Genomic DNA, 19659 nt, shown 5'->3' with positions numbered 1-19659 from the left:
TCTGACTCATAGCGACCCTATAGGACAGAGTAGAACTGCCCCATAGGGTTTCCAAGGAGTGGTTGGTGGATTTGAACTGCCAACTTTTTGGTTAGCAGCTGAGCTCTTAACCATTAGGGGTAGAACAGAAACTAAAAATAGTGTTAGGCCAGTTGGCTGAATAGTCTCATGACCGTAAACCTTTGAACCAAGAGAACTAATCCCACGAGGTGTTTGGTTGTATCTAAGTAGTTTCAGCAACTGCATCCTTTTTTTTTGCGGGAAGGGGAGGGGTTGCTGCTGCTGTTGTAAAATCATATCTAACACTACATTTGTCATTTCACCCTTTTTCTGGTGTACAGTTTAGTGATAGCAATTAGTCAAGTTGTGTAACCATTACCCTTAATCGATGCCAATTTTTCCATCAGCATAAACATAAACCCACTACTTCCCAGAGAATGATTCCCTGTCTCCCTCCCCCTCCTACCCCAGGTAACCACTGATAACTGTTGGTTTCTATATATTTACCTGTTCTTATCATTTCATATGGAGCCCTGTTGGCACAGTGGTTAAGATCTCGGCTGCTAACCAAAAGTCAGCAGTTCAAGTCCAGCAGCTGTTCCTTGGAAACCTTATGGGGCAGTTCTGCACTCTGCTGTAGGGTCACTATCAGTTGAAATCGACTCGATGGCAATGGGTTTTGCTTTTGGGTTGTTTTATATAAATGAGGTCATACAGTAATTGTCCTTTTGTGATTGACTTATTTCATTCAGCATAATGTCTTTGAGGTTCATCTATGTGTAGCATGCATCAGGACTTTATTTCTCTTTATGGCTGAGTAGTATTCTATCGTATGTATGTACCACTTTTTGTTTGTTTAACCATTCATCCGTTGATGGGCACTTGGGTTGTTTCTGCCTTTTTGCTAAAAAGACCCTACTCCTACACATGCGCACATACATACTTTTTTTTTTTCACCCATGAGTTTGACTTGTTGAAGAAACTGTATGGTAAAATAATGTACTTTATAGATTTTATCTGATTGCTTCTTTTTGAGTTTAACTTATTTTCTGACTTTTGTATTTTCAGTAAATGGAAAGGTAGCTCTTTTCTAAATCCATAAATTCTGAGTAATCAGATTTAAAATTCTAAGAAGGCAGTTTTCAAACTTTTAGTGAAAAATAATATATACAAAAAGGTATATAAGTTTGATTTTCAGAAACTAAACACGTTGTGAAAATAACACGTAGCTCAAGAAACAAAACATTACAAACACCCTGGAAGCTCCCCTCTTGCTCTTGCAGTCATTATCCCTCCTAAAGACAACAGCTGTCCCTGGCATAATACGTTTTGAAACTTGACAAACTAAAGTTGATTCATCTAGTAGGGTAAATATATGAGTCTCTTTGGACACTTCTCAAGAAGAAGAGTAATGAGGAATTTTCTATAAAGCAACAGGAATTAGAAGGGTGCTAGCATAGACCAGTGGAACAGACTAGAGGGTACAGAAATAAGCCAAATATATTTGAGGAATTTAGCATTTGATGATTGCAGCATTTCAAATCAGTGGAGAAAAGATGGATTATTCAGTCAGTGAGATTAGGACAGCTAGCTATTTGGGGAAAAAGTTGACTTCATCCTTTATTCCTGTACCAAATAAAGTCCAGATGTATGAAAATGTAAAATGGAATTGGACTTAATAACTGTAATTCTAAGAAGATACCCCCGTGGAGGTAATTACGCCAAGTGTAAAAGAACATGTATGGTCTAATAAAGTCTGAATAATTCTTAATAATTCACTATAGTCAACTGATTAATCTGTTAGGTAAAAATTGTTTCTGCATTCACACTATCAGCATTTTTATGCCTCAGCTAAAAACAACAAAAAACCTTTTCATTTACTTACAGAACAAGGGAATCTTGTTCTGTACTTACAGATTTAGGGAATCTTGATAAGTTGATAAGATTTGTATCTTATATTTACTACTTCCCTTTTAGACGAATTATGTGTTGAAGCACTTTGTCGGATGGAACAAGCCAATTGCTCCTTTCAAGTTTTTGACAAACATCCAGGGATCTATTTGTTTTTGGTTCATCCCAATGAAATGGTGAGTATGAGTGGCAGGCAGTGGTAAGTTATATGAGTGTTAGGGAATAGAAAAGACTTTGTTTTTGTACATATAGATTAGCTATAATAAAGACTTTTAGCCGTGGTTAAGAGCTCGGCTGCTAACTAAAAAGGTCAGCAGTTTGAATCCACTAGCTGCTCCTTGGAAACCCTATGGGGCAGTTCTGCCCTTTGCTGTAGGGTTGCTATGAGTTGGAATCGACTAGATGGCAGTGGGTTATGGGTAGTGTGTATTTTGTTAAAGATATTTGCTAAACTTTTTTTTATTATTATAAAATTATACCATAGGTAAGTAGAGGGTGTTGTGGGGTCAGAGAAAAGGAGATCCAAGAGGATAGGAAATAATTTTTAAAGTTGATGCTCAAGCTTAAAAGACAGATAAGGGAATATTTGAACTTCTTTTAATACATAAATGAGCTAATGAAGGAGGATGCATCTCTCTTACCTCCCTTGCCTGCTTGACCCTCTCCAAACACATGGAAGTGTACCAGGTAAAAATATGTATATATATATTTTTTAAATGATTTATTTTATTTTATTTGTTGTTGTTGAAAATATACACAGCAGAACATAAACCAATTCAGCAATTTTTACACGTACAATTCAGTGACATTGATTACATTCTTCACCGGTTAAAATATTTTCAGAAATTATTTTGATAATAGAGGAGACGAGCATACCTAGATGCTAGAAATGAAAAGGGACGTAAAAATCAGAACAGTGGGACCATTCTGACTGGGGTCATAATAGATGGTCCCCGATAGAATGGGAGAAAAATGTAGAACAAAACTCAAATTCTTAAAAAAGTCTAAACTAACTGGACCAGTTGAGGCTAGAGGACTCCCTGAGACTGTGGCCCTGAGACACTCATTAAACCTTGAACTGAAACTGTCCCTTTAGATCACCTTTTAGCATAGTAGCAGAGTAGCATACAAAATAAAGGCTTTTGCCTTAAGTACGGTGCTCTGCTTAAAAAAAAAAAACCCATCTATACAAGACGAAAAGGTCAACATTAACTCTAAAGCAAAGATGAGAAGATAAGGGGTAGGGAAACTAGAGCGCTGGAAATGGAACAATCGATACACAAAATGTTGACACGTTCTGAAAAATATAACTAATGTCACTGAACATTTTGTGTGGAAATTGTTAAATGGGAACCTAACTTGCTGTGTAAACTTTCACCAAAAGCACAATAAAATATTAAGAAAAATCAGAACAGTGGGCAGGAACAGACGCAGAGTCACACCGGAGCATAGAGTTTATGGCTGGCATTTGATGTTTTATTACTGTGTGGCGAGGGTAGTCAGTGCTGCAGGTCCCATGCACATTGGCATCTAGAACTGAGTGTTACTACATTAAGCCAGTAGTCATGAAGAGCTGCTCTACCAATATAAGGCAAGAAAGGAAGAATTAAAAAAAATAAAAGCAGCTAAGATAGAGGTATGGCAGTGGGGATTGCAGTCAAGATGATAGTGTAGTCCCAGTCTGCTCTGTGCCAAACGTAACAAAAAATTCAAGAAGAGGAAATTAAAAAGGTATAGTCACATCCCCCCTAAAATAAATATTTCTGTGGACCAGCAATGGAACAGAAATACAAAATGATAAATGGTGATAAACCTATAGGCCTCAATAACCAGAGGTGGCTGGAGATCCAGCTTGTGAAGGAAAATAGGAATTCAGGCAAGTCAGAGAACCAGAGGTAAGCTTACTTAAAACAAGGGTGAGGCTCCCCTACCTGTGAAAGAGGATTGACAGTCAGGTGCTCTCTGAGACTGGCTTTTTAAAAACTGTGTTCTTAAAGAGGAAGCAGGTCTAACCTATTAACAAGAACCTTTGTTAAGCACTTACAGGCCTGGTGGTGACTGAGTCTGCAGTATCCTTTATGTGACCAAAGGGTGGAAGTCCTGAGCTGCCAGTATGATACCCAGTTCTAGACTAGAACTCTGGGAGCTAGAGACAATCTTTAGTTTATAGTTAGGATTATGGATTGAGCAGGGGGAGGGGAGAAGAGACACAAAATCCCTTTCTCTCAGGATGAGCTTATAAACTGAATCCGAAAAACATGAGGAAAATGAAAGTTAAGACAGCTAAGACCAGGACAGACAGCCAGGATCAGCACTGTTGGCTGTTTCCTCTACCCCTAAAATCAACTCTGGAGGAACTCAAGAAAAAAATGGAGAAAAGTAGGAGAAACTTTGGGATGACAAGTGCCTTGGATAAACAATGCCTGTACCCATACCTGTGGCAACTCAAAGATCTGATCCTGGTGAAGGCAGGAATAAAATCAGGGCAATACAGAATCCAGTGTGTATGCAAGAGGTGTGATTGTTAGACGATGAGACTAGCCGGTAGGGGCCAATTGCTTCAGCACTATCGCCTCTTGACTTCAAGACTGAGGAATTAGCCTAGTGGTGTCTTCTCCTAATGCTGTTTCTCCCAGGGAATAAAGGGTGAAGCTCTGACCTTAGAAATTATATTGTAAACTGTTTGCAGACTCCTACCCCTGAATTTATTGGTACTCAGCCAGACTGGGGCCTGGCCTTCTTCTCTAGAGGGAAAATTAATTCACAGGTCAAAATAACAAACATCGGATGAACATAGATTTCAGTAGAAAGAGAAATATTAGAAAAATTGTCCAGTAATTTAAAATTATTATAAATGAACATGCTAAAATAGATAAGGGAAGATATCAATATGAAGCAAGAACTATAGAAAACCTAAGAACAAAGCAGAACTATATGCAATATAGATAAAATTCTAAAATATGGTAAAGATTTCAGGAGATGAGATAAATGAGTACAGCTAAAGAGATGAGTTACTAAATCAGAAGACCAGAAATTTCTAAGGAAGAAGAAAAAGACAAATAGAAAAGCTAAGAGATATGGAGGATAGAAATGCTAACATATGGATGTAAGAAGTTCCAGAAAGAGAAAAATAAAAATTGAGATGAAGTATTTGGAGAAATAAAGAAAAATTTCCTGAAATTAAAAAAAATGAGATCTCAGATTATAAGGGCCTAGAGAGTGTCAAAGAAGACACAGAAGGAAAAACGTACCTAGACAGAATAGTGAAATTTAACATCAAAGACAAATTCAGAAAGCCTCTTCCAAGAGAGTATCGTATACAAAGATACAGGAATTAGAATGACTTCAAATTTGTAACATTCACATTGGATGCAAGAAGACAATGGCATAATATTTTCAGAGTATTGAAGGAAGAAGCTTAAGATTTAAAATTATATATTCAGCCAATCTCCTACAGATGAGTGTGCGATAAAATACTTTGTTCATACAAGGCCATAGAAGGTTTGCCACACAAAGACCCACACTGAACAAAGAACATAAGAGAGAAGAACCTAGGACATGTTGCAGGAGATGTATAGAGAGACTATGGTAAAGTTTGGTATTATTCAAGACAAAACTAAGTTTGAAGAAACTATATTAATAATAACTTGGAATTAGTAAAATCAACATGATAGAGTTATGCAGACAAGATCAAAGATGTGAGAACATGCTAAGTTTTCATCCTGTTACGGCAGAGATAGGTAAGAATTATTTTTAAAAGTAAGAAATGTTTAAAAAGAAACAAAAGGTTCAGACATAACAGACAGATTTAAGGATATCAGTTTTACTAAATGTAAGTGAACTGAATTTGTCAGTTAAAAGACAAAGATCATCAGATTGGATTATTAAAAAAATTCTAGATAGATGCTGTTTCCAAGAGACACACCTAAAACAAGGGCATGAAAAAGGTGGATGTAAAGGATGGAAAAAGAACTATAATAGACAAATCTTAACCTCAAAAAGTTGATGAAGCTGTAGTAATACCAGCTAAAATAAACATGAGGACAGGAATGGAGATGGTTACTACATAATGACAAAAGGTCCAATTCAGCAAGAATATGAAGCAATTTTAAATAAGTATATGCTGGTTAAAATAGCCTTGAAATAATATGGTACAATTATTGTTAGAACTACAGGGAAAAACAGATAAATTCATTATTGTAAGAGGTTTCAACGTAACACTCCTGGAATTAAAAAAAAATGAGATCTCAGATTATAAGGACCTACGTAGTGTCAAAAGAGGAGAGAGAAGGAAAAACCTGCCTAGACAGAATAATGAAATTTAAGAACATCAAAGACAAATTCAGAAAACTTCTTCTAAGAGAATATCACAAAGTGAGAAGAATATCTCCATACCCCAAAAGAAAAATGAACTAAGACCTGAACAGGCAAGATCAAGGAAATGATAATCAAGACCACAGTGAGATGCCATTTTATACTTGTGTGATTGAGAATACAGTTTTTGGAGAGGATGTGGATCTGTAGGATCTCTATCGTTTTTGGTAGAAGCATAAAATAAACTGGTGCAGTCACCTTGGAGAATAGTTTAGCATCATCATCGTCATCAGCATGACCAGTTTTATTCCTGGGTATGTACCTGGGAGAAACTCTGAACATGTGTAACAGGAGGCATACATAAATTGCATAGCATATTCCTCATCTACTCAAATGCCCATCAATGGGAAGGTCAGTGAACATTATGTAGCAGTCAAAACAGACTACCAATGTGAAACAAAATGGATAAATCTTGGTAGAAAAGAAGTTCCCAAAGATTACATGTAGTGGGGAGCCCTTTTTAAAGAGTTAAAAACAGAGTGAATGCTTTGTTAGGAATACATAGAGGTATAATTGTATAAAAAAGCAAGGGAAAGAAGAATTTGAGGTTCAAGTTGATGGTTACCTCAAGTTGGGAGGTGGGAGAGATGGGGGATCATATAATTATATTATGGTGAAGATCCTAGTTTTTGTTTTGGATGGTGAGTTTGTAGATGCTGCTTGTATTATTTTAAAAAGAAAATTTAAAAGTGGGCCATGCCTAGACCAAAGACAGAGTGTCACAAACCAAGCTAATAATTTTAATAAGTCTAATTCTGAGGTCTCCCCCCAGTTTCACTAAAAAAAAGAAAAGAAAAAAGGGGCCACTAGAACTTCAATTTCTGGCATTCTAGCGGCCATGTAAACTGAAGAACGTTGCTGCTACAAAATACCTAGAAATACCAGATAAAATATGACAGGAATTTAAATGCTTATCAAAGAAGGCAAGAGTGTAATGGATGTTTTCAGAGTCCAAGAACATATATGGGACTGGAAACCACAGTGGAAGATGGAGGAGAAACCCTCAACTGCCCAGAGAATGTTAACCAAAGTTAGTAAAACCTAAAACTTGGGCTTAACAGGTACATATTAAACAAGGTTTTGGGGTAGGGAGTGGGAATAGGTCCTGGCATAAAGCTGAGACCTTTGAAGGGCTACACCTTTAGTCAAAGGTGTAGTAGAAAATAATTCAAGCTGAAGGGGAAAAAAAAAGACTCTCCCGAGACCCTGTAACCACAGGCCTGTCTTTGTATGAGTTAGAAGTTCATGTTTGCCTTGCATGTTTAATACTGTGTTCTGTGGCACCTAGTAGAAACCATTGCAAATCCTCTCCATGGTGACACACCGTCAGCTGAGATTGCCACAGATCAGTCCCAGCTGAAGTTGCCAGAATTACAAAAAAGAAAAAAGGAAAGAGAAGCCACTGTGAGAGCAGAAATAATAATAAACAGTTATACCCAAAGAACTTTGTGTAATCAGAATGATTAGATGCAGACAATAAAATGCTTAAATAAAAGAGAGACTTGAAAACCCACTGTCAAAAGACCAGGAATATTTCTAAAAGACCCAAATAGAATTTCTAAAAGTGAAAAATACAGTAAAATTAAAAACTTAGTAGATAGGTTACACACCTGGACCAATAAGCAACATCGTGATAAAAGGAGAAAAAATTGAAGTTGTCAAGGATTTCATTTTACTTGGATCCACAGTCAACACCTGTGGAAGCAGCCGTCAAGAAATCAAGCAACGCATTGCATTGGGCACATCTGGAAAAGACCTCTTTAAAGTGTTAAAAAGCAAAGATACCACCTTGAAGATTAAGGTGTGGTTGATCTAAGCCATGTGGTTTTCAGTCGCCTCATATCCACGCAAAAGTTGGACGATGTGTAAGGAAAACCAAAGAAGAATTGACGCCTTTGAATTGTGGTGTTAGCAAAGAAAGTCGAATATACCATGCACTGCCAAAAGAACGAACAAATCTGTCTTGGAAGAAGTACAGCCAGAATGCTACTTAGAAGCAAAGATGGTGAGGCTGCGTCTCACGTACTTTGGACATGTTGTTATGAGGGGTTAGTCCCTGGAGAAGGACATAATGCCTGGTAAAGTAGAGGGTTGGTGAAAAAAAGGAAGACCCTCAACCAGATGGATTGACACAGTGGCTGCAACAGTGAGCTCAAGCGTAACGATTGTGAGGATGGCGCAGGACTGCGCTGTTTCGTTCTATTGTACATAGGGCCACTATGAGTCAGAACCGACTTGACAGCACCTAACAACAACAACAGATGAGTTAAATGGCTACTTAGGTGTGGCTAAAGAGAGTAAACTTGAAAGACAGTCATACAGGTTACCCAGAATGCACTACAGAGAGCCAAAGGTACGGAGAAAAAAGATGTTAAGAGACATAGAGGATACAGTGAGAAGGTCTAACAGGTTCCTGAAGGAAGGAAAAAGAGAATGGAGAAGAGGTGATAGTGGTGGAGTATTTTTCAAAATCACTGAAAGGCACAAATAAAGATGTATAACAGATTTGGACCTGGATAAATAAAAGACAAATCTATACCTATACACACTGTAATGCGTCAGGAAAGCCAGAGAAAGGACCACTTATGATGGAGCCTCAGTTAGCTTGACAGTTAACTTCTCAGCCACAAATATAAAATGAAGATAGTAGAACAATATCTTCCATGTGCTAAAAAAAAGGTGACTGTTGACCTAGAAGCATATACACCAAGTACTATTCCAAAAAAAAAAAAAGCATGAAACAAAGACCTTCAACCTTCAAACAGCTTGGATCCTTTATCACCTTTATCTCCAATAGTCTCTATAAATTCAGAATGAATGTCAGCCTTTTTACATTATTTTGACAATAAGTGTTATATGAGATACTGCTATTTTGGGTAAAGGCTTTTAATAATAGTGAATGTTCAGGTTTATTATATGTCAAAAACAGATTGAAGTCCTTTCCATATGTTCCGGTTCATTTAAACCTTATAACAACTCTTAAGAGTTAGGTTATTATCTACATTTTATAGATGAGGAAACTGACTCAAAAGACTTGTTCACAGTCACACAAGCTTTTAAGTGGTGGCTGGGATATGTGTATAGGCAGCACGGTTCCAAAGACTACATGCCTTTTTTTGTTAACCTTATGTGTGTTTTCTTTCAACTTTTTATTTGGAAATAGTTTCAAACTTCCAGAAAGTTTGGAAGAGTAAAAATACAATAGTAGAAAACATTTGTTTACCCTCTACCCAGATTCACCAGTTGTTAACATTTCATTTTATTTGCTTTATCATTTGTTTTCAATTAACTACATTTTTTTTTTTCCTGCACCATTAGAGAGTAAGTTGTATACATCATGGACCTTTACCACCAAATACTTAAAATGTGTATTTCCTAAGAATAAGGGTATTCTCTTTCATAACCACAGTATAGTTGTCACCTTCAGTGAATTTAACATTGATAAAATACTGTCACCTGTTTTGAAGCAAATCTTAGACATCAGAGCATTTTACCCATACTTTAGTATGTATTTTTAAAAGGCAAGGACTTTTTTTTTTTTAGCCATAAACACAGTACTGTTATCACACCTAAAATATTAATAATTCCTTAATTTATTTCCACTCAGTGTTTAAATGACTGGAAATGACTGTCTCATAAGTGATTTATTCTTTATGATTTATTAAGGTTGGTTCAAGTCAGGGTCAAATAAGATCCACACATCGCATTACAGATATCTCATTAAGTATCTTTGAAAATCTAGAAAATCCTATATTCTTAATCATGTTCTTGTTCTGTGTACAGTTATTTTTTGAGTGAAGTAATAAATGTGTTATACTATGCATTAGGTTCGGCGTTGGGCGATCCTGACTGCAAGAAACTTGGGAAAAGTGGACAGAGATGATTATTATGACTTACAGGAGGTTTTAACTTGCCTTTTTAAAGTCATTGAGTTGGGGCTTTTAGAAAGTCCAGACATTTATACTTCTTCTGTTCTGGAGAAGGGTAAATTGATTCTTCTACCATCACACATGTATGATACTACTAACTACAAAAATTACTGGCTAGGTGAGTATTATACCTACGCTAATGTGATTAGTATTTTCATGTAGTTATGAGTATTCTGCAGAGGAAGTACAACTTCCTTTGATGATCTGATTGAAATTGCTAAGTACAGGATTTCAATAAGTTCTACACTGGCTCAAAATAATTCTACCGTATTTTATCTCTATTACAGTCATGTGTCATAATTAGCAGTCGTTTTTCTTTTAGTAGTATGTGAAATAATGGTGCATGTTAACATTATTAAAGGCATCTTAGATTTGATGAAATACCAGTTGTGTGGTAGTTACTGTAGAAATTGTTTTCTACCCAAGTTAGTACCATTTTCCCCTTTTGCAATTGAATCAGTCTGAAGTCCTGTTATGGTATTTTAGGAGCAGTTATTTATAAATATCTCAGACTTAAATGTTTGAGGAACTGGATGTTGTTTTACTTGATTTTCCTACTTCATTTTTCTTTTGCCAATTAGAGAAGGATTAGAATAGTGTTTTTTTGGGTTTTTTTTCGTCAGTTCAAGAAAACTATAAATGATCTTACAGGTATTTGCATGTTGCTGACCATTCTTGAAGAACAAGCCATGGATTCTCTGCTGTTGGGCTCAGACAAACAAAATGATTTTATGCAATCAATACTTCACACCATGGAGAGGCAATCAGATGGTAATAAACTTTATTTGCTAAATATTTTTTAATATTGTGATGATAGTGCACTTTTAAAATGCTAGCGTCAGTACAAGAATTTAGGTTTATGGTGTGGAGAAAATTAGATTTGTTAATATTTTATGGCTTAGGTCGCAGATTCAGAATTTTAAATGGAAAGGACCGTAGAGTTTAATTCAACACTTTTCCTTTTATAAAAGAAAGATATGAAGCCCAGGGAAATGAACCTAACTGTTTCGTGTGGAAAAACCCAGCCAGTAGTGGAATCAAGACTAGAACTTTTGGGAGATAAGTGTTCAATGACATGGTAGTTAAAATTATGGAGCTTCCCCTGTTCCGCTGTCTCCCTTTTTCCCGGTTCTTCATTTCTGCCTTGGTTCTCTAGGGTTGCACTGTTCAATATGGTAACCACTAACCACATGTGTCTATTTTAATTTAAATTAAAATTCAGTTTTTTAGTCTCACTAGCCATATTTCAAGTGCTCAGTAGTGCATCAGTGCCTGATGACTGCTGTGTTGGACAGTGCAGGTACAGAATATTTTCATTGTTGCAGAAAGTTCTCTTGGATAGCGCTGCAGTATGTAGTCTAGAAAATGGGGTCTAAAACTTATAATCATGTTTATTATTTGACCCCAACCTTCATTTGCTGATGATTTTATCAAGCTGATCAGGGAGGATCTATACTTCTGATCTTTAAGAAGGAATGAATCAGTAAAGACTAAGCATGCTAAATCTTATAAAAACATTCTTCCCACTTATTTCTCTTCTCTTCAAACAACTTGACTGTGGCTATGAACTCACTTGTGGAAGATTCTGAAAGAAATATGTTAATGTTATTAGTTCTTTTTTTGATGGCAGATACAGTCTTGCTAGATTATTCCTGGTTAAAACTATTACTAATTCATTGTTTATTTTCATCCCTGTGCCTTGCACATATAATTCTGTCCTTTATGTTAATTCACTCCCCTAACCTTCAAAATGTGAATTACCTCTAAGAAACCTTTCATAATTATCTTCACCTAGCTGACTACTTTTTTCCTTATTTAATACCTAACTATGTCAGCTGTAGTGGATTATGCAAAAATATATGAGAAAGGTTGCATAAATGACTGTGATAAAAAAGCAGAAAATCTAAGAGCACTGAGGAAAATAAAACTGCACGTTTTAGGGGGAGTAAAGAACAGTATCAGTAACTGAGGGAATTAGCATTTGCCTCGGGAGAGTACTATAGGAGATGAAATGGCTTGAGAATGTCAATGCAGAAGAGTTAACTGAACTGGACTTTAAGGATAGATAGGATTTTGACAGGTAGTGGAATAGTGAAGGCATTCTAGGGCTTGTTTGGGAAAAGATCAGTGATCTTTTTTGGCCGTAGATAGGGTGTGGTTTTGGGAGTGTGAAAAATAAAACTAGAAAGAAGTGGTAGAGCAAGAACATCTAACTGTTTGACTGAGGACTTTGAATTTTCTTGGTAGTCTTTTGACCAGGTGTTCGCCATTGCCCATTTCTTACCCTCTGCTTTGTCTTGACCAGCTTCTCTCCCTTCCTACAGGCCCCTGAACTCTGCCTGCTCCCTAGCCTGAGCAAGCACTAAAAAGTGGGTTGTACCCCCTAATCAGTTTATCCTGAACACAGCGAGACACTTCCTGTCAGACTCCACTGGTCGTTTCCCCTTTCTTGTCCAGTTTCTCCTTAAAAATGTCTGCTAAAGCTTTGCCTACTCCTCCCATATAAAAGAAAAACTTCTGCTTGATTTTGAGATGCTTGCAGATTTCTGAGAGTGGAAGATTCTTCCTATTGCAGTAGTCTTTTCTGAATAAAACGTCTCCCTATCTAAGTTCAGGTTTGTTTTTATTTGATACATTGAAGAGCCATTGAAGATGTTTGAGTAGGACAGTGTCTTGTCACTGTATATCTGATAAAGAAGAGGGAAGGGCTGGAGGTAAGAGCTTGTGAGTAATGGGAATTCCTGCAAATCGGATGACAAGTGGGTAACCACAAAGTCGTGTTGAGCTATGGATGGATGAAGGATGTGTATCTCTGCGTACCCACTAGCTAAGGGATTTATTTAGTCCTTTACACTAGCCTCATGGCACACACAATTCAGAATCTTACTAAAGCAGAAGTCGTGTATCATGGGGTTTGTTGAAAGCTGTAAGTACTAAGCTTCTCTTTCTTTTTTTCCCTCTGCTTCTGTTTATTCAAGTATGAAGTTCTGGGAGGAGTTGAGGAGCTGAGTAGGAAAGATTGTTTTGGGTGTGGCAAACAGGGTGAGGAGGTTTTGCCTAGACTATCTCAATTTGTTTTCCCATTTAAAAATTTTTAACAGAAATATTACAGTATTGCTTGAAAAAATGCAAAACAAAACTTTTTTCCTGTATTTGTCAGCTTTTGAGTTGATAGTGCTTTCTTTTAAAGTACTTGCTACTTTGCTTTCAGATTTGTTGCTACCCAGGTAAAGAATGCTTAATTCTTGTCATGGGATTGGCAACCAGTGTCACAAAACAATATGTGTATTAATTGTTTAATGAGAAACTAATTCACTCTGTAAACCTTCATCTAAAGTACAATAAAAAATAATGGTTAATTCCCAATATATTTTTGTACTTTTTTCTGATTGTTTTGTGATTTAGCAATTGCTGTATTGTATTTCAGATGATAGTGTGGACCCTTTCTGGCCAGCATTACACTGTTTCATGGTGATTCTGGATCGCCTTGGATCTAAGGTCTGGGGTCAACTTATTGATCCTATTGAAGCATTTCAGACCATTATCAACAATGTGAGCTACAACAGAGAGATCCAAAATATACGGAACAGCTCTGTAAGGTTAGTTCAGTGAATGTGTCAGGATTTAAAAATAGTCTCTGTAAGGAAGTCTGTTGCAACTGACTTAACAATAGGGTTTTTTTTTTTCTTCATTTCAGTAATTTCTATTTATTCTTAATATTTAAGGACCAAGTTAGAACCGGAGTCATATTTGGACGATATGGTGACTTGCAGCCAGATTGTGTACAATTACAATCCCGAAAAGACAAAAAAGGTACAAAACATTTTGAGAATTCAGATGATTTTGTATTGCCTTTATATTGTATAAAAAGATGTGAGAGTCTGCTTCTGTAGAAATTTTTAGCCGTGGAAACCCTGTGGGGTCACTATGAGCCGGGGTTGACTCAACGGCAGTGGGCTTGAGTTCTGGGGTTTTTATATTATATAGACAATGTTTTACATAACTAATTGGATTACTGATTTTATGATATGTGACTGTTCTGAATCAACTACTATGTAAAGTCTTTCTCATTGAACAGATGTATTGTGCGTGGGAAAAAAATGGACTTTGGAAGATTAATTTTTAAGTGCAGTTAAAAAAACCTTTATGGGGTGTGGGGAGATGAGTGACATGTTTAGAAATCAGAACCAGAGTGGAAAGGCCAGAGCGCGTGGAGGGTGGTGGAAACATGCCTTTTCATGAAACCTTATCCTCAAAATTCAGCCTAAGTTTTTAATTTCTTGAGGGTATGCATATTAAAAATAACACATAGTAGAACAAAATAGGAAAGTTGAGAAATACATCTACTTTCTTACAAATTTGTGTGTTAAAACCTATTGTGGGATAAGAAAAATTATTAAATGGTGCTGTTTTTTTTTTTATCTGAATGTCAGTATTTCTTTCATTTTAGGATTCAGGGTGGCGGTCGGCCATTTGCCCAGATTATTGTCCTAACATGTATGAAGAAATGGAAACATTAGCCAGTGTGCTTCAGTCAGATATTGGTCAAGACATGCGTGTTCATAACAGCACATTTCTATGGTTTATCCCTTTCGTTCAGTCCCTCATGGATCTTAAGGATTTGGGTGTGGCTTATATAGTAGAAGTTATTCATCATCTGCACTCCGAAGTCAAAGATGTTCTCAACCAAAGAGATGCTGTGTGTGACAAAGTCACTGAATTTTTTCTTCTGATTTTGGTGTCAGTGATTGAACTGCATAGAAATAGAAAATGTTTGCATTTGCTGTGGGTTAGTTCCCAGCAATGGGTAGAAGCTGTCGTAAAATGTGCCAAGCTGCCTACCACTGCATTTGCACGGAGTTCTGAGAAATCACCGGGAAATTGTGCCAAAGGAACCGCAATGATATCATCATTGTCATTGCATTCAATGCCATCTAACTCTGTACAACTTGCCTGTGTACAGCTGATTAGAAGTCTCCTTAAAGAAGGCTATCAGCTTGGGCAACAAACTCTTTGTAAGCGATTCTGGGATAAGCTCAACTTATTCCTTCGAGGAAATTTATCTCTAGGTTGGCAGCTGACTAGTCAGGAAACCCATGAGTTACAAACTTGTCTAAAGCAAATTATTAGAAACATAAAAGTCAAAATACCTCAGTTTAACACTTTTGGAGATCTGACTCTTGCATGTAAAACTCCTCCTGCATCTTATAATAAAGAAGAAAGTGAACAAATAGGGAAGAAGTCTAAAAAAGACATGCATTATCTGGAAAATTCTAGCCCAACATTTTCTAAAGAACCAATGAAAACTGACGCATATCAAGTGCAAGAGATATTGATCAAAGCAAGTAAAACTGTGGCAGAGAACAATGAGCAAAACTATGTAAAGGATTCAAAACTAGAAGACTGTCTCTCAGCTGAATCATGCTTAAAGCAGACTAAAAGCCTTTTTACTGAAAGAGCTCAAGATCAAGTTAAAATAAATACAGGGAAGCAGAAGTCTGTAAAAGAGAACTGTGCATATATAGCACAGAATTGTACTTCAAGAAATGGTCCAGAAAGGGGATGTGACAGAGGGGTAATAATACCAACACGTATGTTGACTGATTCTAGCATTGATTCCCTGGAAAGGGCATCCACATCAAATGAGGATTTCTCTTTAAAGGATGATGCTTTTGGTAAAACCTCAGTACCCAAAACTAAGGCACAGAAGGATGAAATCTGTGCTAAGTTATCACATGTAGTAAAGAAGCAACATCAGAAAAGTACTTTGGTCAATAATGCAGTCAATTTAGAAGAAAACCTGATTGTATCTAACATTGAGAGTCCCTGTTCAAGAAAAGATACAGGAGATCAGAAAGGGGATGGCATCATACACAATCTAGCTTTAGACCCTAATGGTATTCTGGATGATAATAAAAGTGGAGGACAAAACTCTCAAAATAGTTTATTGCTGAAAAATAAACAGTTAAAGAATGAGAAATTAGATACTTTCTCTTCCCATGAAAACAGTTGTCAGATACAGGGAAGCCATGTTGACAGTAAGGATTTGATCTCATTTACAGAAGTGACCAATACTTCAGTGCAGAAAAAGTCTTCCTTTAAAGATACTGTGACTATACTTGAATCAAAGAATAAGGAAATGAGTAACAGTCCTAATCAGGTTTCTTCTTTCTTGACAAGAGAACAGGCTTCTGGCATCAATCCTAAGTCTGAAACCTTAACAGATTCTCAGATAGACAGAGACCTCCACAAATTGTCTTTAATAGCTCAAGCCAGTGTTACTAAGTTTCCATCTGATTCAACTAAAAAAAAGGGCTCATCCCAGCTGCAAAGAAAAGTAAAAGATGATAAAAGATGTTTCACAGCTAACCAAAATAATGAATCTACTTTTGTCAAGGAATCTGGCTGTGGACAAATTATTGTTATTTCAGATTCTGATGATGATGATGATGATGATGATGATGGTGATCAAAGAATTCTGGGTTTTGAGAAACACATTAAAAAAGACAAAATACGCATTAAGAAAGAATGTCCAGAGCAGCATGCTTCGGTAGCTAATACTGATATGGAAAAGAAGCTAATAAAGGAGGAAACAACAACATTTGAGGACTCTGAGTCTCAGATTTTTGAGTTTGAAAGTCCAAGTGAGGTATTTTCAGTTTGGCAGGACCATAAACCAGTTAAGAATTCAGTTCAAGAGGATGCAGAAAAATCATGTTTGACTCATATAGCTGATATCACAAATGATTGGGATTATGATACAGATTATGTATCTGAAGATGTTATTAAAGAAGTAGCAGAGGGCATTGAAGAACGTACAGAACCACAGAGTGATAGTATTTCTGTTGAATTTTGTGAAATTGAAGTAAAATCTAAGAGAAAACGATTTGAAAAACCTGTGGCTGAAGATCCCCTAAGGCCTTTATCTTCTGTCAGAAATGAGAACCAGTCTGATATTCTTAATGAGAGAGATCTTACTGAAACTGATTTTAAAAGTACAGATACAAGGACTACAGCTCCAAATTCAAGTGTTCAGAAAGCCACTGCGATTTCACTAAAGAAGTCATCTCCAAAGCTTCGTACTTACTCAAAACCCATTAGGAAAGTCCCAGTTTCTAAAACTCCTAAGAAAACACATTCAGATGGCAAAAAAGGGCAAAGTAAAAGTTCGAATTACATAAGTTGTAGAACAACTCCTGCTATAGTTCCACCAAAGAAATTTCGCCAGTGTCCTGAACCAACTTCAACCGCTGAAAAACTTGGTCTGAAAAAGGCCCCACGTAAGGCATTTGATTTGTCTCAGCAATCTTTAGAGTGTTTGTTTCAATTACGTGATCACGGCAAGACTGTTGGAGTAGTTGATACCCGAAAAAAGGCTAAATTAATTGCTCCTCAGACGCTCTCTGTCAGAAATAATAAGAAACTGCTGACAAGTCAAGATCTTCAGTTGCGAAGGCAGATGAGACCCAAATCACAACAAAGTAGACAAGGACTTGTTGATTATGAAACTACAGATACTACAAAGGCAGGGCCATGTGCATCAAATTTTGACACATTCGTACCAGAATCTGATCGATTAGATCATAGTCATAAAGGAGGAACTGAGGTAATTGCTAACAATAATGGAAAACAATCAATAACATGCAATTCTTCTGAACCAGAAACTATAACAGCAAAATATGTTTCTCAGGTGGCTGATGATACTAGTCTTTTGAACCAGTGTGATTCTGTAATGTTAAATGGGAGAATACCAGCAAATGAAATAATTGTTTCTACTTCAGAGGGCTCTTCTTTAGGTGGAGGTGATCTCACAGTATATCAGTCTGAAGTGGCAGCTTTAAAAGAGGGAGAGCCTGAATCTAACAGTGATACAGAGGAAGATAATTTATTTTTAACTCAGAATGATCCTGAAGATATGGATATGTGTTCACAAATGGAGACTGCTACAGTCATTGAAGTAGTTTATGGAAAAGATACAGTTCAGATAGGAGACTCTGTAAATCTGCTTCAGTTGGAATCTTTGAGTAGCAAAAAGTGTAAGCACAAAGATTGTGTTGAAACCACAAAAAACCAGAGTGACTACTGCTCAAGACACTCTGAAGCTAAAGCGGCAGATGAAGGTGTATTTCGTAAACCTGGCTTGCCTCTTTCTGCATCTAAACCTTCAAGACCTTCAACTACTAAAATTTTTAGCTCAAGTAGTACTTCACGAAACGCTAATCTTTCCAAGTCTTTGGAAAATACTTCAGCACTTCCACCAGCACTAAAAAATAAATCAAATAGGGTGCAGTCTATTGGGAAAGTACCACAGCCAGCCTCTCTGATGTCTCAGAAGCCAGTGGGTGAAGGAAAGAGTCCGTGCAATGTTCTTCTCTCTCAGACTCCAAATAATTCTAATAGGCAAGGCTACAAACTTCCATTTGGTGAAAGCAAGTCTTTTTTAGCTTCCTCTCCAGTAAACATTCTCTCGTCATCACAGTCCGTCTCTGATACCTTCATTAAAGAGATCTTAAAATGGAAATATGAAATGTTTGTGAACTTTAATCAGTGTGGGCCCCCAGCAAGTCTTTGTCAGTCCATCTCGAGACCTGTGCCTGTCAGATTTCAAGATTCTGGAGATTATTTTAATGTCTTTTTTCCTTTGATGATATTGAATACTTTTGAAACAGTAAGTATATAGTCCAATTGTATGCCTCTGTAGACTTTTAAAGATATTTCTTTTCTTTACCAAGCTGAGTAATAAGTAGACTATAGTTAAAGTAACTGACCTCATTTTGATTTAGAACTAGATTTTAGATTTCATGTTGAACAGTCATTTGTGCCAGGCACTGTTCTGAAACCTCTGTCCTCCTGGAGCCTATAGCCTAATAGGGGAAATAAACACAATTCGGGATGATGATATACGAAGTGCAGAGGTATGTTTATCCATGGAAGGGTAAGGGAAGACTTCTTAGAGGAGATAGTGTCACAGCTGCATGTTGGATGATGTTTTTTTGGCATTTTAAAGGCAGGTTGATTTTTACTTGTTCAAATTCCTAAAAAAAATACCTGCGTATGCAATAAGACTTTTAAAGAGCATTGAGGGAAATATTTGTTAATTCATTCACCTAGCAGATATTTGGATTGCCAGTATGTGCCAGGTGCGGTTACAGGGCTGGGAGGTAAAGTGATGAACAGACAAGATCTCTGCCCTCAGGAAGTGATCATTTCAGATAGTGGTGATAAGGACCCTGATGTGAGCAAGAGTAAAGGAGAATGGGACACTTTAGAGTGAAAAATCAGAGATAACCTCTGTGAGCAGATGGTATTTCCATTGAGACCAGAATGAATAGAAGGAATCAGCTTTGGGAAGTATACTCCAGGTAGAGTGAGTGTGAAGGCACTACCAAGTTTGTGTGAAGACACAAACCTGGTTATGTTGAAGGAAAAGGAAGTGTAGTCTAGG

At 36.8% G+C, this 19659-nt stretch overlaps 1 protein-coding gene across 9 annotated transcripts in view; it reads left to right on the top strand.

The window, feature by feature from the left end:
* The window catches only part of SETX (senataxin), an 86533-nt gene that overhangs the window by 16715 nt on the left and 50159 nt on the right, over positions 1–19659 (top strand). For 7 of the 9 annotated variants that reach the window (XM_023730827.1, XM_023730828.1, XM_023730829.1 and 4 more), the window contains 6 exons: positions 1978–2087; positions 10113–10332; positions 10866–10985; positions 13642–13813; positions 13940–14027; positions 14665–18882. In XM_023730827.1, the coding sequence (XP_023586595.1) occupies positions 1978–2087; positions 10113–10332; positions 10866–10985; positions 13642–13813; positions 13940–14027; positions 14665–18882 (4928 nt within the window). Of the gene's footprint in view, positions 1–1977; positions 2088–10112; positions 10333–10865; positions 10986–13641; positions 13814–13911; positions 14028–14664; positions 18883–19659 lie in introns of those variants that run through there. The other 2 variants (XM_023730834.1, XM_023730833.1) reach the window with 2 other exon arrangements.

The sequence above is a fragment of the Trichechus manatus genome, unplaced genomic scaffold (assembly GCF_000243295.1).
Source record: "Trichechus manatus latirostris isolate Lorelei unplaced genomic scaffold, TriManLat1.0 scaffold00038, whole genome shotgun sequence".
Lineage (NCBI taxonomy): Eukaryota > Metazoa > Chordata > Mammalia > Sirenia > Trichechidae > Trichechus > Trichechus manatus.
The sequence above is the reverse complement of the archived record's forward strand: the minus strand, read 5'-3'. Positions and strand labels throughout refer to the sequence as shown.